The sequence below is a fragment of the Nothobranchius furzeri genome, chromosome 10, assembly GCF_043380555.1.
Source record: "Nothobranchius furzeri strain GRZ-AD chromosome 10, NfurGRZ-RIMD1, whole genome shotgun sequence".
NCBI classification, from domain to species: Eukaryota; Metazoa; Chordata; class Actinopteri; order Cyprinodontiformes; family Nothobranchiidae; genus Nothobranchius; species Nothobranchius furzeri.
Window position 1 is genome coordinate 56,736,974 of NC_091750.1, and position 22,801 is coordinate 56,759,774.

General features: G+C 42.5%; 1 protein-coding gene across 1 annotated transcript; it reads right to left on the bottom strand.

Moving 5' to 3' along the window:
- Nucleotides 1-5,313: 5,313 nt before the first annotated feature.
- On the bottom strand, nucleotides 5,314-17,488 carry crebrf (creb3 regulatory factor). The gene is made up of 9 exons (XM_015961351.3): nucleotides 17,274-17,488; nucleotides 13,060-13,185; nucleotides 8,442-8,617; nucleotides 7,049-8,181; nucleotides 6,334-6,531; nucleotides 6,036-6,225; nucleotides 5,885-5,958; nucleotides 5,666-5,785; nucleotides 5,314-5,567 (listed from the first exon to the last, which is right to left on the bottom strand). Exons 1-9 carry the CDS (start codon nucleotides 17,280-17,282, stop codon nucleotides 5,449-5,451), a joined length of 2,145 nt encoding a protein of 714 aa, XP_015816837.1. The 5' UTR covers nucleotides 17,283-17,488; the 3' UTR covers nucleotides 5,314-5,448.
- Nucleotides 17,489-22,801: the final 5,313 nt, after the last annotated feature.

Genomic DNA, 22,801 nt, shown 5'->3' on the forward strand with positions numbered 1-22,801 from the left:
CTTGGAGCAGCTGAAACGAAGCAACGCCAGAGCCGAGCTAGCTAGATGGGATGTTTCGTTCAGCTTGACGTTTGCAAATTTAATAAAGGAGATGTTTTAAATGTTCTGTTTAGAGTCTGGCTCTGTTATTGTTGGGAAACGTTTATGTGATGGACTTGTTGTCTGTGAACGCAGCCTGCCCTCTTTCAGGTGGCAGAGCCCTCGGATTTCCCAGATCGTTGGTGGCACTGAGCTGCAGTGATTTTGCAGTTAAGAATAAACCAAGAAAGATAAAAACAGCCTTGTTTTTCACAATAAAAACGCCACACTATAATAGCAAGCATACTAAATTATTATACGGTTACGCAGGTGAGATACGTTAGGAATTATCGCAGAAAAGGTGCCAACAATGGGTCGAAAAACATAAAACATTAGGACACTTGGAAACAAGCGTGGCGTGTTCCTGTATTCTGGAGGTGCAGCTGGGGGTGGAGCCTGTAAAAACGAGTTTGGACCTTTAACTCCTGTATTTCAGCAAGTGGTTTGTATGAATGGCAAAGAAAAACATCTCATATTCCACCTTTAACCTGTTTAGCGGTTTTGTATTAATTAGCCATGCCACTAAAGAAATCTTATTTAAAATTTCCAAGTTTTTTTTCTTCTGAACTTGTTCTCTACACAAAGATTCAAAACATAAAAGTCCAACACACCAGACTTCACATTTTCTGATGTGCCTCTTTGACTCTGGCTTGTGTTGTCGACTCCAGCAGACTGGCTTTTACACAGGAAAAGAAATCGCCATTCTCTCACCGATGAGACCAATAATTGTTGTAAATCCTCCTTTTGAGTGGCCCATCATGAAATACAAATCAGGACTGATAAAAACAACCAGGGGAAAAGATAGAAGTCTTGGAGAATAAAACATAATAAGCACCATGTGACAAACTCTGATTGGATACAGCAGAGTCTAATCCTTCATGAAAAGGAAAACGTTGCAGATTTGTTTAAAGTCAGTTGGCCTTTTGTTTTCTATCACTTGTGTATAGAGCATTGCACCATAGTGATTGACATTAACAATCCAGAACACACAGACAGACACTATATTTCTTTTGTACAGAGTAAAGAATGGCGACAATAACTGGAATACATAAATATATAATCTTTTGACTCTATACGTCATCACACGTCAGATAGAAGAACAATATTACCCTGATTTGCTGAAGAAGAGCTTTATGGATCCACGTAGCTTTTATTAGACAAGAGTAGCACAAAGTTACACACTCTATTAGCTTAAAAGTCTTTTTTTTTTTTGTCCGAAAGAAAAAAGGAGAATAAAGGAATAGTTTTTACTGGCGTGGATTTTCACTCCTTTCCTCACCTGTTTAAAAATGCCACAGAGTCTCCTGGTTTGAATGTAAAGTTGCACAGCCTGCGCCTATCACGTAAAAACCTGCGAGGACGCTTTCTTGAAACAGCCACGCGATCGACTGCAAACCACACACACGCTCGCCAACACACAGCCCTCTTTAGTCAGACGACCGTCAACCAGCGGCCCTTCAACCACTGTTGACCCCTACCAGACCTGGTTTCAAGCCATAGCTGAGAAAAAAGAAAAACGCTTCAAATGTTGTCAGGAAATACCCATGCGGAGTTTTGAAGCCATGGTTTCTTCAGATACAGCTCCTACCACGCCTGCTACTTCAGGTTGTTTTGAGCCAATCAAGCTGAATGGTTTTGTTGTTGTCGTTTACCAGAAAGGCAGATAAACCTCAGGTGTGCATCACAGCTACAAACGCGTCTGCCATGTTGTTATTTTTGTTTGCGAGTATGTGAAAAGTTATTTCAGAAGGCAATAAGTGTCCGGATTGAGTCTCCATTTTGTAATTGGCTTGCCATACAGTACAGTGATATAATAACTCCCCCCGAGGCGGCCAGGAACAACGGCTTTTCAAATGAGCTCTTCCTGGCCGCCTCAGGCTAAACCCCTCCTCTTTAAGTCACAAGTAGAAATCAGTTTTACAAATGATAACAATATAGCTCTCTGAAGAAATGTGTCTACACTGTACATCGCCCTGAAGAGGAAGCCAAAGCAGAATCAGTTTTTCCATAGGAAACCTGTACTGACGGCAAAATGAATCATGACGCCAAGGGGGGTCAGCATCAGAATCAGCGTAGGGGCCCTGGAATCAAAACCCTCTTTTTTTCTGTTTTTTTTTTTTTTTTAATATATATTTTTTGTTTTAAGACCACAAACATCATTAACCTGACCAGGAAGTAGATCTATCCCATCTGGACCCTGGGATTCACCAAAGCCACATCACCTCACATCACTTCATGGCCCCAGAAATGAGTAGATCTAACCCCTGCCAAGCCACACACACTCACATGTTCCTCAGCTAGCTCACAGACCTAGCCACACCAGGTAATAGACCTATCCGAGCAAGTAGTCATCAGTTACACTTGCAGCATTCACACAAGGCCATTTAGCAGCAAAATGGAAGAAAATAATGATTATTTTTTTCCTTTTTCTTGGATTTTTTTGGACAAAGTGCTGATTTTAAACATATAAGATAGATTAAACTATATATATATATATCTAACATTTAGAAGTTACTTATCAACCTATAGCTTATTTACAAAACGTATCACGACTAAGAAAATAACTGGACGGTAGGGGAGAGCAAGGCAGGCTACTAGGCAACAACTAGTTGGAGGAGTCAAACGTGAAACTTGGAAACTTGTCGATCTAGTTTCAGAAAAGCACCATTTATCCCTTTTTCAGTAGACGGAAAACTACGTGTGTAAATAGCCGTAACTCAGACGCACACCGCAGACGGGTCACAGCACCTCACAGTCATTGAGACAGAGCTCTGTGGAAGAAAGCGTCCCGAAACCTACGCTTGATTTATATGTTTGTGGTGTTTGAGTTTAGACAGTTCCTGGGAACGGTACGTCTCCTCTGAGGAGCAACAGGGAGACAGTGTACTGGGGGTTTTCTGAACTGCAGTGTGTGCCTCCTGATGGCCTGAGCTGAGTTTACGTGGTTTGATCGGCGCAGAAAGCTGCAAAACCGAAGGCAAGGTGAGACTCAGTTCTACAATGCAACTCCAAAGGCAACAATCCCAGGACGGGCAAACTTCATCTGGTTTCAGAAAGGAAAACTAAAAAATAAAGGAGTAAAGGAGAGAGCACAGTGCTGCTGAACCCAGATCAGTGTGAGTGTAAAGGCTTTGGCTTTCTCGCAGCTGAGATAGCACTACAGCTGCTTCCTCCACAGTGTTGCCCTCTGTCCTCATTAAAGACAGTACGCCCTCCTCCTCGTCCTCCTCACAGGCCCGGTCGAATGAAAGTGAGGCTCTGCTGTTGTGTGTCTGCAACAATCCGGCCCTAGTTCACTCAGTCAAGAACAACAGAGGAGTAAAGTGTCGCTCTTTAGATTTGCATTTTAAAACACATTCCTCGCTTTTCCTCTCCGACCAGGAAAAACCCTCAAGCTTACAGAAGAACGAGCAGGCAGCTAACATACAAAAATATAATGAGACCTGTTTTTTTGTGTTTTTGCCTCTAATATCTGATGCAAGAACAGGCTTTAGAAATGTGACATGCTTAAAAACTAATCATTGTCATGAAAAGTGGCATCTTACTATTGATAGATATAGAATTATTATTTATATACAGTACTTTTAAACATGAACTGTTAATAATTTGCTCGTGAACTAGATACAGAAATGAAACAAGTGACACGGGAACATTTTGGTTATTGTCGGCGACGTTTCGTCAAACTAGCGAAAAGAAAATAAAGTAACATAGCTTATCTACGAGCGCCGTTTTGTCCTGTCTAGCGCCTTTAACACACTGGAACATGTGGAGGGAGGAATCCGCTCAGGAATTGCGTGCTTCCTAAAAGCAAAGAAAATGTACTGGAGCTTTACGTTTTTAGACTTCAAAAAGAAAACCAAAACACAAATGAATGTTCCTTTTCTGTACAGAATTGGACCCAAACTCATTTTCACAGTTCTATTAAGTTCCCTGACCCTCCCACATTTCTTACATTCAATACGGCGTCAGGTAAGCTGTGCAAAACCTTACTTTTAACTGGCTGGTACGCCATTTTTCGTTGCATGTGTCTTTGGTACAAAAAACAATCAAAATATAGTGTGCAAATCATTTCCTCTCTCTCTGTAACTCTGAACGTAAAATGTCACCTCCCCAAAAGACGAGAGTACCAAAAACCAAAGGTAATCTATTGCAGAGCCCTCCTATATACACAGACTCTGTGGCATCACGCAACAAGAGCTTCCACTTGCTTATGTACATTCAGAATATATTTAAACTGTCCACCGACTCGTCTCACTTGGACCCTTTAAAGTCCAACCAGTCTCATCTTGATCGGTCTCCTCACACACACACACACACACACACATACATACACACAAGGCACAATGAAGAGAACTCTGACAAAATCTAGTATGAACACGTCAAACTGTTGTCACCAAACGGCCTGGTCGAATCTACTGTACAAGAAAGAAGAAAAAAAAACGGAGCTTCTATTTACAGTTTCCTAGAGATGGATCATCATCTTCATCACTGCCATCATCTACCTAACAGCTTCCCATACTGGCAATAAAAGCTCAACTGCATCAGTCCAGTTACAACCAGCACAAAGCACCATGCTACATGCACCTCCTCTGCACTTCCTGTTGTCGAGGGCAACATAAAGCTTTCTCCTGCCGGATAACTTTCAAACCGGCAGGGACGATTAGGTGAGCGTTTGCATTTTTCTTTTTTTGCTGTGATTTTTCACATGTAAAGCTATTTTTAGGACAGCAGAGCTGATTGGTTGACAGGAAGTGGCACAAACATATTTAGGCCTTCAGTACAAACTATTTCCTGCCACTCTGCTCTCAGTTTTTCTTCTGCTGTGGTTTTTCTTGTTGTTGTTTTCTCTTTTGGCTACCAGAGCCAACTTTGTCAAAGTGCTTTAGTGAAAAGGTCAATTAAACATCCTGTAATTGTGTTTTTGGGGGTGAACCTCCTAATGGAAAATGACTGAAACTCCTTCAAACCTTTGTGTCTGGCATGTAACCAAGTTCGTCACCACCTGAGACAAGCTCCAGTGGTTATACTCATCCTCAAACAGAAGCCTCCTACAGATTAAGCACATCTAATAATCGCCGTCACTTCAGACGCACTTCTCCCATCAGGCGGTCACGATGGGCCGGGTAACAGCGATGCACCCACTCCGCACGCGGGGTGTGAAAACAAAAAGCTGTGTGCGCGCCACACAATCGCATGGCAAAAACAAGCACACACACACACACATACACACAGGGAGGTGGTATGTGTGTTTAAGTGACGGACGATGTGTATTTACTCTGAGTTGGAGGGGCATGCAGAGGGCAGAACAGTTACAAAGGGACAGCACGGTGGTAACATTTAGTCCATTCTTCTCGTCTGATGGCCGTTTGCCTAGACTTTAGAGGTGGGGACTCGCAGGCCGACCAGCCCGCCGGTGGGATCGCCGCGCCCGGTGTTCTCCAAGATCTTGTTGACAAAGTCTGAAGTCTGCCCAGCAACAGGTGATGGCACTACACACAGACACACAAGAATACAATATTATTTACTGTTTTTCTTTAATTTTTTACAAATTAAATAATCTTTAGTTGTTTGATTCTCATCTTCTCACCGAGTGTCTCTTTGATGAGCCGCTCCAGGGTCTCCGTCATGTTGGTCGAACGAGGAGACGAGTCTTCCACTCGCAGCACGATCTCCTCCTTGATGGCATTGATGACGAACAGTAACCGATCTGGAACAAGGCGGTGGTTTTAGGAAATGCACAGACACTGATGCTCAGAGCTTTCTATAAATATTTAATCCAGAAAAAGAGAGGCACAAATAAACTCACCGTATTCTGTACCGAGTCCCCAAAGCTTCACCTTGTTGGCTTCATACTGAGCCTTCTTCTTTAAACGGCAAGCCCTAAATTACACACAAGTGAGTGGAAATGACTTGTACATAGACCATCTTATGACTCCAGCTGGGTCTAAACAGGTTACCTGGACGCCAGCTTGTTCTTCTCCTTGCGGGACCTCGGTCGCGCGGTCAGCGGCAGCTCGCTGACGGGCGTCAAGTCGCTGATCACCTTGTTCAGCTTACGAAGCTCTGTTCCGATCTGCAGCAGCTTGCGAGGATTGGGTGTCAGGTCTTCCACGTCGGTGCGCCGAGACTTCTTCAGCATGTACTTCCCTTTGTGACAGACATAAATATGAATTCAAGTTCTACTGATTAGGCCCAAAAGGGATGGTCTAGCTGAACCCGTGAGGTTGACATGAGTGCATTTGTTTATTTTGGTACCGTGGAGAGGTCCATTCTTCTGATACAGGTTGCTAGGCAACGTGTGTCTGTCCCACTCAGACGGCTTCAGCATCCGCTCCTGTTTAGAGGGCGTGAGCTGCTCGCTGTACTCCCAGAAGTAGCGACGCTTGCCTCTTTTCCGGCTGGAGACTCCAGCCGTCAGGCCTTTCATGTCTTCCATTACTTCCATGTCACAACCTGGTGGAGTTTCAACGAGAAACAGAAGAACAAGGAGGAAATTAGAGCAACAGAGAGACAATACAAGAGTTTTTACACTTTCTTTATGTATTATTAACCCTCCCACTGGCTTTAAACCATCAGTCCTGCTCAACAGCCAACTCTCCTCCTTAACCCTTTGATGCATGAATTATGAAATCTTCAACCATGATTTTTTTAACAATATTTTTCATTCAACTTCAGGTGTGAATGAAACAATTTTCAACAAATATTTTTTGTAACATTTAATAATTTACAAATAATTTATTACATGTCCACCTCAGAGGACAGTGTGCATTCTGAACATGAAATATGTTGGCTTGGCTTACTGAAGTCCAAATGGAGGGGCTCGAATGCAATGAAGTCTTCAACAGCTGTGCTTAATAGCAAAAATAAATAAATAACAACTTTGGGTACCTGCCCACTGTAGTGACCATTAAGCATCAAAGGGTTAAAGACAGTGGGAGGGTTAAACCAGAAACATTAAGGTGAAGGGCACCTGGCTCCGAGAAGGCATCACTCATGTCATCATCTTTGTCTGCTTCGTAATCTTCATCCTCTTCTTCCTCCTCCTCCTCCTCATTCTCAGACAGCTCATGTTCACTACCAAAACCCTCATCGTGGTCTTCATCGTCCAACTCCAGCCCGTCGCCTTCATCCTCCTCTGCCTCCTCCTCATCGTCCTCGTCCTCATCTTCATCCAGCTGAGAGTGAGCTTTGCTGCGGGTCAGGAACAATGAGTAGTTATGCTCCTCCTCCTTGCTCTTCTCAGAGTCTTCCACAACCAGAATGCCACCGCCACCTCCCCCTGCCGCGCTAGCCACTACCACGCTGCCACCGCCCACAAGTCCAGAGGCACCGCCCATAGTCGGGCTTGGCTCCGCTGCTCTGGCTTGGACCTCTCTCTTTACTGCCCCCTCTGCTTTCTCAAAGCTTGCCAGGCTGCCAGAGCCTCTAGCTGCAGGAGCAGGAAGTCCCGCCAATGCGACGCTGACCGAAGTAGAGGGCTTCTCATCTCGAGGCTGGGAGAGGGGTAGAGGGGGACCCGGCCTCTCAAAATCTGCCGGCGCAGCCACGTCACCTTCAGCTCGGAGCACAGAACTCACTCGTACTTTAGCTTTCCGCACAAAGTCCAAACTGTGAGACGTTGGGGCAGCGGTCTTCATTCCTCGTCCTACAGGCTTGGTCTGGCCTTGATCCTTGATGGCGTTGAGTTGGTTTTGGGTCTTCGCCATAGTCTCTGTGCTGGAGGGAACAGGTCTGGTTGCTCTTTGGGAGCTTTCAGGAAAGTCCGCGAGAAGACTGCGGGAAGGACGGGACTGGGAAGAGGATGTGGAACACAGAGACGACCGGACTGAGCTAGGGCCAAATCCTTGGCCAAGGACAAAGTGTCTCTTATTGTGATTGGAGGGCTGAAGTGGCTGGGGCTGGGACGGGGGGACAGGAAGGCTCAGGTCAACGGGAGGGCAGAGCGTCTCACAGACTGGCTGTGAGTCCTCGCTGTTGAGCTGCGCCAGCGTCGGAGTTTGACCAATCACTTCCTCATCCTGGTAGGGACTGGAAAAGTCATCCAGACCAAGGAAGTCCACCTCTTTGGTTCCCCAGATGTCACAGCTGGCCAGCCGTGTGTACCTGTCAACAACACACCATTGCGTCACAGTAAATCATTCCTTTAACAGCATAAAAGTTCATCTTTCTCGGCTATTATAGAATTTAATATTGAAAACATCCTAAAATAATTTCATTCTCATATTTAAATTAGTAATTTAGAAAGTTTATTATAACAAAATGAACTACTTGGATGCATCGTGTCATTTTAAACAAAAGTAAGGTTTACATTGGAGTAAAGAGGGTGTTAATGCATTAATAACTTAACGAGAGCGACCCTCTACCTGGTGAGGTCTTCCCAGTAGGAGTCCCACTGTTCGAACGCTGAGCTGCTGCAGACCATCTCACACTCCCCTAGTCCCATGAGCTGATCGACACCTCCCTCCACCTCCTTACCTCCATCCCCAACCCCCACCATGCTGTCCCCACAGGGACTCTGTCGGTGGCTGATGTCTGTGTCCTGCAGAGAAAAACAAGACAACAAAGCCAATTTTAGCAGAACGTAGATTACAAGACGGCCTGTTTTTAAGTAACTGCAATGTTTTTTATTGCTGTGATTGTGCACAAAGAGATGATGAAAACCTCAGACTTCCTCACAATTTCTCCTCCTAGCTGCCAACTTAGCAACTTAGTTCACAAAAAAGCATCAGTGTTGGGACAAATTGTAGAAAATTTAACAGAAAAATGAAGCCAGAAGTAATGCAAATGAGCAAACTTCCTTTTCCATTTGTGACTTGCCGTGCAGTGGCCTAGAGAGAGCAGCAGGTCCAAAATGATGTTCTCACAAGTCTTTAGAATGCAAGAGTGAGCAAAACAAAACACCAACATTAAACCGAACACAGCATTTAAAGGTTCAAAGGTCTCCATTCACACGAAATCTCAAAGAAGAAACATAATCACAAATGTTTAGCTTGCAAGTCAAACGTCGTTTTTTCTTATTGAAGCATGAACTGAACTTAATTTGAAAAACAATTATACAAAAAAAAATTCCAAAACTTGAAGATATTTGAATAAAGAGTTTAACATTATCGTGTAACATTAGTATAACCTGAAAATTTGATTATTAACTTAAACTTTTATAGGAAAAGTGAACATATTTGATAATTTGTGCAGAATTTCATTTGAGGTTTTCTAAAAATGAGAAAAATATGTTAAATACAATTCTAAGAAAATAAATAAATAAATAAATAAAAGTAAACCAATGCAAATATTGCAGTTACTACAGGGAGTCCCGTTTAAAGCGCCATTAATAACATTCATATTATTGTTTTTAAATTATTATTATCACCCTACATTTAATGTTAGCTCTTGTTGCCCCAAAGAAATAAATAATATAATAAAATAGACTATTGCTTTATTCTTCACGTGGAAGGGTTAAGCCAGTCTTCACAGTTCATCTTTTCTGCTGTGATTTTTCACATGTAAAGCTATCCCTATCCCAGATAGATGTATTTAAGTGCTTTTTTTTTTTTTTTAGAAAAAATGATGTGTTTTCTCCTTCTTCAACTGCGGACCGCCTCATTTACCGATAGCTGTTGCGGTGAGTATGTCACATTCATCGTCGAGTAGCATGCGGAGATCATTTGAATGACAACGGTAGAACCCGCCCCACAACCAAGAGCCGTCATTGGAGCGTTGCCAGACTAAATAATACATTTATTTAGTCTGGCTTGTCAGGCTAAGAAATACTAACAAGGTTAACTAAACAGCATCGATCAGCATAAACATAACTATGGAAGCATATTTCCATCAGTGCAAAGGAACAGTATCTCATAAAAACCAGAGAACTGTTCAAAATAATTTGATATGAATCTCGTTTTCACAAACAACTTTTCATGCAACAGCAAACCGACTTCCCTCGTTGCGGGGTTTTATGTCTGCAGCCAGATCTTGAGGTTGTTGGATTGTTTTTAAGAAAATTTGAAATTAGCAGTATAATAACCATTCTGTCCTGTTTTGTAGCAAACCAGTTTCTTTCATAAAAGAACCTGAAAAACATCAAATGTGAACTTATAATAAATCTTGTAATTATAACACTGACTTTGTTGGTTCTTAAGCACTGGGGTTATCTTAAGGTTACACGTTAGGACACATCTCATCTGTTTAAAGGTGAATCCTTTAATTAAAGCCAATTATGATTTAGACCTGTTATGCATGTTAGGCAGGACCTCGTCCCTGACCCGGAGAAGGCATCCACCATTTTTCCGGCTCTAGACCATGGTCTCGGATTTACAGGAGCTGATTTTCACCCCAGCTGCTTCACACTCAGCTGTGTGAACTGCTCCAGGCAAAGCTGGAGATCACGTTCTGATAAAGCCAACACGACCACATCATCTGCCAAAAGCAAGAGACTCAATCCTCAGGCCACCAAAACAGATCCCCTCATCATCTTGGCTGCACCTAGAATCCTGTCCTTGGTGGAGTCCAACTCTCACTGGGAACGAGCCCGACTTACTGTCGGCAATGCGGACCAAGCTCTCACACCAGTCACCTAACAGCCCGTATCAAAGGGTCTGGTACCCCATACTCCCGAAGTACCCCCCACAGGGCCTCCCGAGGGACGCGTACACATGTACATGGTTAACCCGGGTTTCCACCGGAGCCGTCAGCAGCACGTTACCGCAGCAGCACGTCTTGCTCACGCCCTTCCCACGAGACGCGAAGCAGCAGGGGAGCAGCTGTCACCGACAGAGCACGAAGTCACACGAGTGACTTCGTCAGTAAACACAACAACAAGCAGGAGAAAACTACAACATGGCTCCAAAAGGTTTGTGTTTTATGTTCTGTCCGTTTTATAATCGCCAATATGGACCTGAAAAACAAAGGAGACCGCTAGCTAGATGATAACTTCTCACAGGGCCACACAGTTAGTAACTATTTTATAAGTAAAGCAACCGGAAGGCAGTACGTTTCTTTATTCTGAAAATCTCGGGAGCTTCTCTCCATTCCCGCGTCCGATTTCCTGTCTTTCCTTCCCCAAAAATGTCGAACTTGACCCATTTCAGAGGCGTCGCGCGTAGAAAATAGAACCGGCGCGTAAAGGCCGCGACATGCTGCTCCTGAGACGCGGCCGACTCGCGCTGCTGACGGCTCCGGTGGAAAGAAGGGGTTAGACGAACTCCCACGCATCCTCCAGGATCCTCTAAGGGTGTAGAGCTGGTCTAGTGTTCCACGGCCAGGATGAAAACCACATTGCTCTTCCTGAACCCAAGGTTCAACAATCCGACGGACCCTCCTCTTCAGAACCTAAACAGATCTTACCAGGGAGGCTCAGTATTATGTTTCTCAGTTTCTTTAAAGGTTTAATATCTCATAATAACAAAAGCATTTTTCATAATAACTTCATGACAACAAAAATTTTCATAATATGTGTTTAACAACTTGATTATAACGACAAAGGTTGTAACAGTAATATAGCAACATGTGTTGTGGCTTCTACTCCGAATGAACGGGGTGATGACTCCAGATTACAGGGGCTGCACTGCTGCACAACAAAAAGAGGCAAGATCGCCAAACAACCAACAAGTTACACTGGCTAGCTCTCTTTCCATCACACACACATACTGTTGCCAAGGCAACAGACTGACAGCTTTTCGTGCCAAGAAAGGATGCTTTTGAGGAGCATAAAACCAAAACACCCATACTAAGAAAACATGTCCAACATAATATCTGGACATGCTTTTTATGCATGTCCAGATATTGTTGAATGTGAAAAAACACAAACCAGGAGTCAACATTTACTTTGACAACAGTACCTTGGCTAAAAAGTGAAAGAAATGTAAATTTGCATAGAAAAGAAATCCCTGTGAGATGGTTGGTTTCTCTGTTGTTTTCAAAGTGGAGGACGGCTTGACCAAAGTGCGTTTCGTTGTCTCGTTTTACTGCCAGGAGCCATCTCTTTATATGAAATACTAGACTTTCTCATAATAACGTGACTTAGCATCTCATAATAATGAGACATGATCTCTTTATTAGGAGGTAAAGCTCCTTCGTTTTTTCCTTGCCCTGACGGGAATACGCTTCTGTGTGCAACACTGAAATGTCCCAAAACAACAAATATTTCAAGGATTCTTTCATAAGAAGTTAAATAAACAGAACTAAACCCTGATAAAATAATTAAAAGTGTAATGATAAACACATCAGTGGCAAAGTTAATCCATCTCTCACTCTTAAGGTGAATTATGTTTTACAGGGGAAGGGCAAAGTGAGATACTCCAGGAGTAAACTTCAAACAAGAGTGACACGAGTTTAACGGCAAACATAACGTGTTTGCAACAAAGCAGATTACTCAGCATGAATAGACCAAATAACGGCCAAACCTGGCAACTGGCAGGTGGCAACAGCAGCGACATTTGTTTTCTGTCTATTAGCACAAACATGACCAGTTGTTTAAGTCGTTTTTGCAAAAAAGTATCCCGCATCAGGCATCAGTGGCCCGTTCTGGTGTTTTAGCGTCCTGACAAGCGTCCCATTTCATACAGGAGTACTTCAACCACAATCCCTCATGAATTAAAGAGCCAAATGGTAGCTCAAAATCTAGGACAAGGAGCAACACTAGATGATGTTTATGTAAGAGTCGCTTTAATTATTTTAACATTAATCATTGATCCAGTGAGAATTAGAGAAAATTAGTGAGAACATATGTTGCAACAGGAGTAAAAAGACTAAATCATCTCAAGTTGAGATGATTGTTACGCAAATAAAATATATACTTTTAAATTTGCTGCCGATATTTAACTCGTAATTAGAAAGCAATTCATGCTCTAAATGGCGAAACTTTATTTGGACATGTGTCAGCGACAGCTCGGTGAGAGCAGCTGTAACTGATGGGGTAAAAGAAGGATGGTCTTATGCCTGTTTCTTAGCCAGGTGTGTGTGTGTGTGTGCGTGTGCACTACTTACCAGCTCATACATGAAATCTGGGTCGGAACTGGTGGACAGCAGCTCGGTGCTGGTTAAGGCCTGGTCAGCAAACGAGTAGTTCTGAAAGGCGTCCCCAAAGGGAGGCTCCATCCCACTGACGCTGGGCTGCAACACAACAGAAACACCCAGCTTCACCACTTATCCTACAGCATACTGGTATGACTGGGACTACATTTTCAGTTTGTTCTCCTCCAGGAATTTTTACACAAATAACGAAACTAGTCAAACAGAAACCATAACCAACAGATCAGCATTGCTGTCGCACCGGAAGTTTCCACTGCTCCTGAGATAAACAGCATTTCATTTTGTTTGTTCAATTATCCTAACCTGTTTTAACTGAACAGGCAGTGGTGTTTTTTAGTGCAGTCTTTTAATTTACAGCTCTACCGCTTAACCAGAGAGAAACCCACGTTAAAAGGAACAGTAAAACAATAATTGTCTGATAAACAGGAAACAAGACGTTCTCCCCGTTATGAACGTGATAATTGGCCTCCGTTATTATGTGGCGTTTTGATTCAAAGCAGTGACTCTGATGCTGCTTCTATCACTAGTGACTGAAAGGAAAAGCAGTAGAACAACTCTGGCTTTATTAATGTCCAAACGAAAAGAAATGTGCAAAAACGTTGAAGCAAAGCCACAAAAAAGGAAGACGTTAGAGGACACAATGTGAAAAGCTCTGAAAAGAGTCATGAACCGGCAAAGTCAAAAAGTAGAGAAAACATCTCCACACAGAAGGAAATTCTTATAATTGGGAGTGTAATTTTATTACTGATGCATCTGCATTAAACCTAATATCAAATATCCCGAGGTCCAGTCTCATGGGCATCAGAAACCAGCATGTTATCCTTGTTTATGGTCCAAAATTCACCAAAAGAGCAACAAAACTGACAGATTTTTTTGTCTGTAAAATTATAACAAGATAAAAACTGGTGCAAACAAATTATGAAAGGTAATCGTTACTGTAGGATTTTCTTTAACTCTTTAGAACCCGAACACAATTAGAAAACAGACAGGAATAAATACATCAAAATGTAGAAATAAATCAAATAAAATAAAGAAGTAAATCAAGTTTCAATATATGTATGGATAGAACGTCCCTTTGGGTTTTCAAACTTGAATATTAGACTTAAGAAGAAATTTTGCAGATGTTTGAAATGGGTTGTGACACGAGTGTCCCCTCTGGTCCTTAACAGTTAACCCCCCCACTGTCCTAACGGGTGTGACCCCACGAGGAAAGTAGACAGTGTATCCCTTGGGTCCATGTGGCAGGGGTGAGAAGTGAGCAACACCTCACCCCTGCCAGGTGGACCTCAAGGGATAAATCATCAATCCTGCTCAATGGTCAACTTTCCTCGTGGGGTCATCCATAAAGACAGTGGGAGGGTTAAAGGCACACTTGGCAGTTTTGGCTTGTTTTTAGCACCCCCTAGTGTCTGTTTAGTAGAATCAAAAGCAAACTTCATCTCATGAGTTTGTCCAGTTTCTCCTTTAAAAGCTATATTTGAAAAGATAATCAAATTGTTATTCTGTCGTGCACGATGCTGTGTTTTTGTTTACATCTGACAGCCACTAGAAGGCACCTTTGCGCTCAAAAGTCTGCTTAGCAAGGCAAGGTTGGGACTGTGTTAAATGGCGAACTTAACAAGTCAAGCAGCTGATTCTGAGCCCAGAAGACGTTCTAAAGGGTAAATACTGTTGTAAAATAAACATATTAGTAGAAATTAGTCCTTATCCTGTACGATTTGTCTCTGAACACGGTACTGAACGTGTCAGCAGTGAACCAACATCCCAATGGCTGGAAAATCAGTCCTGTTGTTGCAATACCACCTCTGAACACCAGAGTTCACTAGAGTGTTCGCCAGTGTCAGTGTTATATACCGTAAATCCTCTAATGGGCCATTCCCATCTGTACCGGGTCGGCCCGGGCCGGGTAGCCCCAGTCGGCCCGGTTTATTCCACACATCCTTGCCTTAAGCCCATGTGGGCTGATTCTACCCACCAATCAGAGGCTTGCTCTAATGGAAGGTGTGAATTTGCTGTCAGCAGTGGGTGTGTTGGCCCTGGTCGGCCTGAAGCAGACCCCCTCGAGAAGAGGGCTGAGAATGAGCCTTGGTTGGCCCGGAAAAATACCAGGCCACCCAGATATGTAAACAACCTACACTACCCAGCCCGGGCCGACCCGGTACAGATGGGAATGGCCCATAACACAGGCCCGGGCCTGTATTTGACTCAAGCTCATCAAGCTCCAGGCCTTTATTGGAAGGAGGGCCAGAATTAGAGGCAGGCCTCAATTTCTATTTGAGCAAAATGAACTAATGGTTCGCTGGAGTTTTTGACAGTTAAAATTGCGCCCACATTTTCATAGTTAAACACATTTCTTTTAACAACGGTAGTTTCTCTTCAGCCCTCTCTCCCCTCCCCCTGCGCAGCAGCCGCAAACTCACTGATGCACCTGCAGCCTCTCAGAGTTCCTGCTGCTCTAAACATTAAAATAATTATTTCATTTTCTGTTCCTCACTTCTGATGACCTTCAATGGTGTCTGTTGCAACCAGCAGGTACAAAAACTAACTTGTTTTTATCTGACTATTTTTCTGTCCTGTCTCTGTTTATTATCTTCCTGCATCTTCTCTCAATCCTAAAGAGAAACTGCTACCTGGGTTCATATATATTCACCTTATGAGTTACCTTTGAACTGCAGCTCTAAAAGATCTACCGACCGCAAATACAGTGGAGTACTCCCGGCCGCATCAGTTAGGTGCGTCACCGAGGACAAAACAGGTGATGCGCCCCGATCCACAGCAGCGAAAAGCATCAGGCACAAATAAAAGAATAAAAGACAGAAAACATAAAAGGAAATGAGCCGACATGAATGCTCGCATGTTAAATTAGTTTTTGAGGTGGCGACACCTGATTTGATAACGTTACTGTGGCCGTGCTCAAGACGGAGATGTCTGGAGCGCGTCAACAATCAGAGCTTTGCATGCGCAAGCTGGTTAAGGTTAGGATGGGGGTGAGGGGAAGGTTAAATTGCAAGAGGGTAAAGGTCACAATTTGGTTAAATGTCCGTTTTACGGCAGGTGTCAGTACCGATGCTCTGGCACAGCGCGTTGCCTCCCGACGCGCAGGAGCTTGTCACCTGCTGACAGCAGGCTGCTGTCTTTTCCGAGGACTGCATCTTGCCGGTCATTATCACGTGACAGCGACTAGTCGATAACAGGCATAAAAAGTCACTATATAGCGGTGAAGTCGACTAGTGACTAGTTCATACAACCCCTGCTACTGCTCCCCAGAGTGTTATGCAGCATAATCAGCACGTTCTCTTTGAACTTGATATCAAATTTTCGCCTCCTCTTCATCTCCGCACGGTTAAAGTTACCCTCGCGGTCTATCACTGGCAAATCAAAAGTGAGACAGATGACACAACCGCCCCCCCGTACTTGCTTGTTACCACATTCCACCCGGCCACAATAAAAAACCGGCCATTATTCACCTCCGCCGACTCCGACAACGGCCAAAATATGACACCCGGCAGTTAATTAAATACAGGCTAATATTAGAGGATTTACGGTATTCAACCTTTAACATTCATGGACTCCCCCATTTTGGCTCATGACGGGGAGGGTTGTTGTTGGTTTAGTGTCGGGGAAACAGCAGAGAACGTCTTTGCTGGTAGAAGCTAAACATTAGCGTTAGCAACACGTTCAGGCTTGTGAAATTTGTGGAGATAAAACATTGATGTCGCCAAGCAAGCTAACTGAGTCAGTGATACAGTCGGGTTACTGTTGTCCAATCCAGGACGAGATGTCCGAATATCAGGAAATAAAGACTCCAAATCCGGCCATCTGACGCTACATGGCATTCCTTCCTACTAGAGATGTAAATTTATTACATAAACAAGTGTTCAACACCTTTAAATAATATTATTTGTTCTCTTGAACTGCTAAAATAATTTTCACACAATTTACTTCCTCAGAAGGATTCAGGCTGTGATCCACCCTCATGCTGGTTTATTTGGGCTTGCATGAATCAGCAGCCTCTGCAGACGGTACAGTTCCAGGGTCAGTGAGTCACCTCAGGAAAGTGATTCAAATCTCTAACTCTGTCTACGTCTGCCATCTCCACTAAATGTTACCCAGTATAATTTGTCCTCTAACTGGTTCATCAATGGGCTGTTCGTTGCTGTAGTTCTCACCTGAGGCATTGCCAGGCACAGCTTAGTGCTTCAGCGGCGGGAACCTCTGGGTCTCCTGTCCAGTCCCACTGCTGTGAGAATGTCGGATCAACACAACCAAATACTGCTGAGGGAGTCGGTCACAGAGCGCTGAAGAATGCAGCCTGGGTGGCTGGAGGGAGGAGGGGGGGGGACGAGTTACTGGGCTCAACTGGGATTGGTCTGGTCTGTTGTGGTCAGGAGCGTCTCTCTGTATGCTTCAGGTCTGTGGCGACAGAGAGGGTAGAATGAACTTTAACACAAAGCAACAACCAATTTGTTGTTTGACACGTGGATTTTTAAACACCTTACTTTACTAAAGCAATACATATTTTGTTATGAATATTGTACATATCAAAATGCAGAAAATTGTTCAATCTATCTGGATTTTAACATCTGTCTTTTATTTTCCTCTCCTATTTGCATAACAAATTAAGAAAAATTCAGCATAGAGAAACACGACCACATGACACAGAAATCAAACACATGCAAGGTCACCAAACAACTTCACTTCCTTCTGCTTGGTGGTGAGCGACAAAAATAAACTTTTCACCCGACTGTTCCATCTCACTCAAAACAGGCTTTGCATAGAGGCAGGAAGTGAATAAAAACACTGCTGTGCATGCTGCTAGCATAACTTTGATTGTATAAGCCACAACTGAACTAACACCAAAGCAAACAGAAGCACAGAACCTCCAAAATGTGCACACGCATCCACTAGATCACCAACAACAAATGGTAGAAGCTAAACTACATAGGAACTATTAAAAAGTAAGATGGTAAAATCCTTAAAGAGCAAGTCACCCCCTACCAGATTCTTACTCAACTCCCACTTCCTGTTTAAAAAATGCAACAAATGATGTTGCCTAGCAGATCGAGAGGGTGGAGCCGCTAACAAATACATACACTCACAACATTGTGACATCATAATGTACCATCTAACATCATAGTGTACCTCTTAGCCAATAGCGACGGCAGATTTAAATTCAAATGCAGTGCTGAGTTTTTACCTGACGACGGTGCAACACTGACAGTTTTAGGCAGAATATTTAAATTTTAACTAAGATGCACTAAAGTGCCGAATTATTGACTACATGTGTCTGCAGCATGATCAAACACTAATTTATATAGTTTATCAGCAAAAAAATGTTGATTTGGAGTGACTTGCTCTTTAAATACATCTCAGAAGAGCAATTTAGTCATGTCTGAACATGGGGGGGGGGGGGTAGAGGTTAATAAAATCATGCCTTCATCCGCTGCAGTTTTACAATCTTTTAATAAAGCTTCCACAGTGAACTATGGCTTTATCACTCTGCTCACATTATGTGGTACATCACACCTCACCTACAAAAATGGGCTGTATTTCTTTTCTATTTTAGCAGAAACCTTGGCGTGTGTGATCGAAAATGTAATTTAAGGATAAATATATGGTTTCCTGCACGAGTCCTGAATAATTACCTGAAAATAGACGCACAAAACGTTTCTTTAAGTGGCCATTTTTTGTGACAGCATACTGGCAGCCACTTCCCTTTGAACATTTAATCATCAGTGTGTTTAATAACAGCCCATTAATTATTAAACAGACCTTCCGAGATTCGTTTTGTAGCAGAAAACCAAATAAACATAACTCATCTCATAGCTCTAGTCTCATTTAAACAGCTAATAATCACTGCCTCACAACAATGGCTGTGATCCAAGTGGGCCAATGAGCAGCGTCTTATTCAGAATGAGTTTCCCACTGATACCAACAAGACCCCAATTACTGCAGAAACAAGCAGGAACCTGTTTAAATAAAGGGGTGGTGTGAGAGCAAACATCACAAAAGGTCATTAACACTCGAGGCATGAATATGTTCCTTAAGCCTAGGTAACAATTCGCTATGCTTAAAGAAAACAGGGATTTTTTTTGTTTGTTTTTTAATCACGTCATGACTCCACCTTTGCAGCTAGGATTAGACCCATATATTTTTTATATATTGTGTTGGCTGTCTCTTTAGAAGAGCCCGTTTAAAATCAGGCACATCCATTGGCAGCCCGGCGCTGCTGTCTAATTTTGTTTATTTACATTACTGAAAAAGATCTGCTTGATAAATGCACTGTTGACAAATGTTTATTTGTTATGACTAATTTTGGTTAAATGTTTGATTTTCATACCTAACGGTGCACGAAATTAAGATTCACGATTCGTTTAAAATCGGTGTTCAAAAACCGATTCAGGTACAGAAATGCTGTGTCCACTGTTGTTATCAGTGATGTTAGGATCAAGATAAGGTGGACAGATATGTAAAACCTGCCCAAAAAAGTTCCTCCGCATGCATCGGCTGACCATGATGAACCTCTTCATATCTGCAATTTAATAATAATAATAATAATAATAATACATTTTATTTCAAAGCGCCTTTCAGGACACCCAAGGTCACTTTACACAAAACACGTAATAAAATACAATAGAACAATAATAAAACCCAAAGAAGAAAAAACAGAGAGAAACATTTCAATAAAATCAGAGGTTGTAGGCAGATTTAAACATATGTGTTTTGAGTTTTGATTGGAAAAGGGTAAAACTGTCGATGTTCCTGATGTCTGGGGGAAGTGAGTTCCAGAGTCGAGGAGCAGAGCGGCTGAAAGCTCTGCTCCCCATGGTAGCGAGACGGGCAGAAGGAACCGCAAGATGGATGGAAGAAGAAGATCTGAGTGAACGGGACGGGGTGTGAATACTTATAAGGTCTGAGATATATGGAGGAGAGAGGTTGTGGATTGCTTTGAAGGTATGGAGGAGAATTTTGAAGATGGGCCTGAATTTAACTGGGAGCCAGTGGAGCTGCTGGAGAACCGGCGTGATGTGGTGAAAGGAAGGGGTTCTGGTGATAATACGGGCTGCTGAATTCTGGACCAGTTGCAGTTTATGAAGGAGTTTGTTGGGGAGACCATAAAGAAGTGAATTGCAATAGTCGAGACGGGAGGTGACGAGGCTGTGGACGAGAATGGCGGCAGTGTGAGGGGTCAGTGAGGGACGAAGACGGTTTATGGAACGTAGATGGAAGTATGCTGACCGAATTAAGTTATTAATGTGAGCCTGAAAAGAAAGGGAGCTGTCGAGAATGACACCCAGACTCTTGACATGAGGTGAGGGGGAGACTGTGGCACTGTCAATAGTTAAAGAAAAGCTGTCAGATGTTGAGAGGGTGGAGTTAGTGCCAACTAGAAGAAGTTCAGTTTTATTGCCGTTGAGTTTGAGGAAATTTTAAGCCCCAAACTGGTTGATTTATCATCAACTACTAATGTTGAATGACGTTTAATGAAATTATCATCACTTTATGAATGGTGATGCACAGAAACAAAGACTTTCATAAAAACCTGCAATCAGTCTTTCAGATATTGTCTCATTTGCACTCATGTTTTCAAAGTTTTTAATCAAAAACAAAACACAGCAAAAGTGACAAAAAAGCAAAAATGTGTGTGTGATATATCAGCCACTATATTTTGTGTGAGATGAATTCACATAAAACAAACTCAGAAAAGTTTCACAGAATGGTGTAAAACAGTCAAATGATCCTTTTTTTTTATCAGGAGTCTGTCTGAGCTGCGGTGACAGCATGACTCTCGTCTTTTACTTCATCTGCACCAATACCTTTGTAGCCGAGCCCTACAAAAGTCTGAGTTTTCTTATAAGACCACATCACTTTGATTTAAAAATATTTTGTGGTCTGAGAAGAGCTAAACTGTAAAATATATGATAGCATCATCTCGTCATTTTGTATAGAATGTAATTTTTAAAGAGATTTCACTTCGATCAATCTAATCATGACTATATGATAAAGTAGTAGTAGCAGTACACTGTAAAGCAATGCTGAGAAAAATAAAGTGTTTATAGAAATAAAGCTAAAGAAAATGTGAAAAAATGTTCCAACTCGCCGATTTCCTCAGCTTCACAAAATCCTGCTTCTGAGAGTCACACTTAAACAGCAGAGGAGTATAGTGGAGTGATACGGCTGGTTGCTGCACCCACCTAATCAGATGTGTGGTTCTAGGACGCAGCAGTTCACTGACACACCTTCAGCCCCACGGGGGGGAGAACACATGCAAGGGGATCGTGATGTCCTCGTGGTGGGAACGCAGGAGGACGAAAACGTTGAGGCAAACATTTCTGTTTTGATGTTTTGTGTTTATTATTTTAAACATGTCACATGTTGGAACAGGGACTGCCTGTTGGTCCTATTGAGCCAGGTCGTGAGCGTTTACCCTGTTAAACTGATTGATTTAAATACTACACAGAATGCAGCTCACAAAGCCGTCAATAATTAGGTCAGCCAGGTTTACGTAGATAAAAATACAGCAGGTAAAGTTAAAGTACATTTGAAACTGATTATGCAGACACTTTCAGAAACAATCACCTGACTGTTTTGTTACATTGTCTCACTTACAGCTTAAGAGTGATGTCATTGCACACACGTGCTCATGGGAAATAAGAAATGTATAAAATAAAAATAAAAAGTGCTTGAAGAATTTTACATAATAAACAGATTTAACAAATACCGCACTGGAATTGCACTCCACAATACCCATCGGTAAATGTTATCAATCCAACAATGAGATCATTTAAATAATTAACTTTAACTCAAGACACTGTTGGTTGCAAGACGATAAGCTTTGATTCATCAAACCGTATCAGAACCATCACATTATCAGGATAACAAAGCTATCTTCTTCAGAAAAACGTTACATATGCCATTAAAAACGATCCACTTGTTAGCTTAGGCATGAAAGCTGCTACGTCGCTAAACGACAAGTACAATGACCTTTAATGTACACCAGTAAAACCAGAATGTCACCAGCGTCTCACCAGTCTCTGCACCCATCACGGATCTCCACAAAGCAAAACAAAACCTCAATCTAAACCTCTGTGCCAACACCCACGTAACCCCGTTTTCCGATTGGTCGGGCGAAGATGACGTCCCGCCTTCGAGCGTTCCTGGTTGGACGGAATGCCTTTCTATCACAGGAGCTGCTTCATCATAAACAGCTTGTTTCAATCTAGGTTGAAGCAGAAGATAAACAAGTTGGGAGGCCTACATGCCTGTGCCCTAGATATTTATGTTTAACTGAAATTTAAAATTTGCCCGTCGATTGAGCGCAAGCATCTAATAAATAACAACACGTCACATTTCTTCTTGTCCAGTCCGAGGAAGACAGCGTTATCTGCTTATGTCATGTTGACGAGTCACAAAACACGTTTTTTTATTCAGCTGAAACTAATTATTACACACAGAATTTTCGCTTTCAAATATATCACAGCCACGTGATATAGTCGTGAACACAACGTTGCATGCGTTTTGAACAGTTGAAGAGTTCGAGCCAATCTTCTTACATAACAGTTGTTTTATACACAGTGGCCCAGAATCCGACTAAAATAAGTCAACAAACAAAATGCAACAAACAAAATCCACTTGGAGTTATTTTAAAGATAATTTAGTGCTCAGTGACCAAAATGTATTTTAGCTCACCAAAAGA

Excerpts from the sequence above, each read along its gene's own strand:
- crebrf (XM_015961351.3), bottom strand. Across the intron at positions 8,618-13,059 it reads CAGATTTCATGTATGAGCTG|GACACAGACATCAGCCACCG; the intron begins GTAAGTAGTGCA and ends TTTTCTCTGCAG. Across the intron at positions 8,182-8,441 it reads TACTGGGAAGACCTCACCAG|GTACACACGGCTGGCCAGCT; the intron begins GTAGAGGGTCGC and ends TGTTGTTGACAG.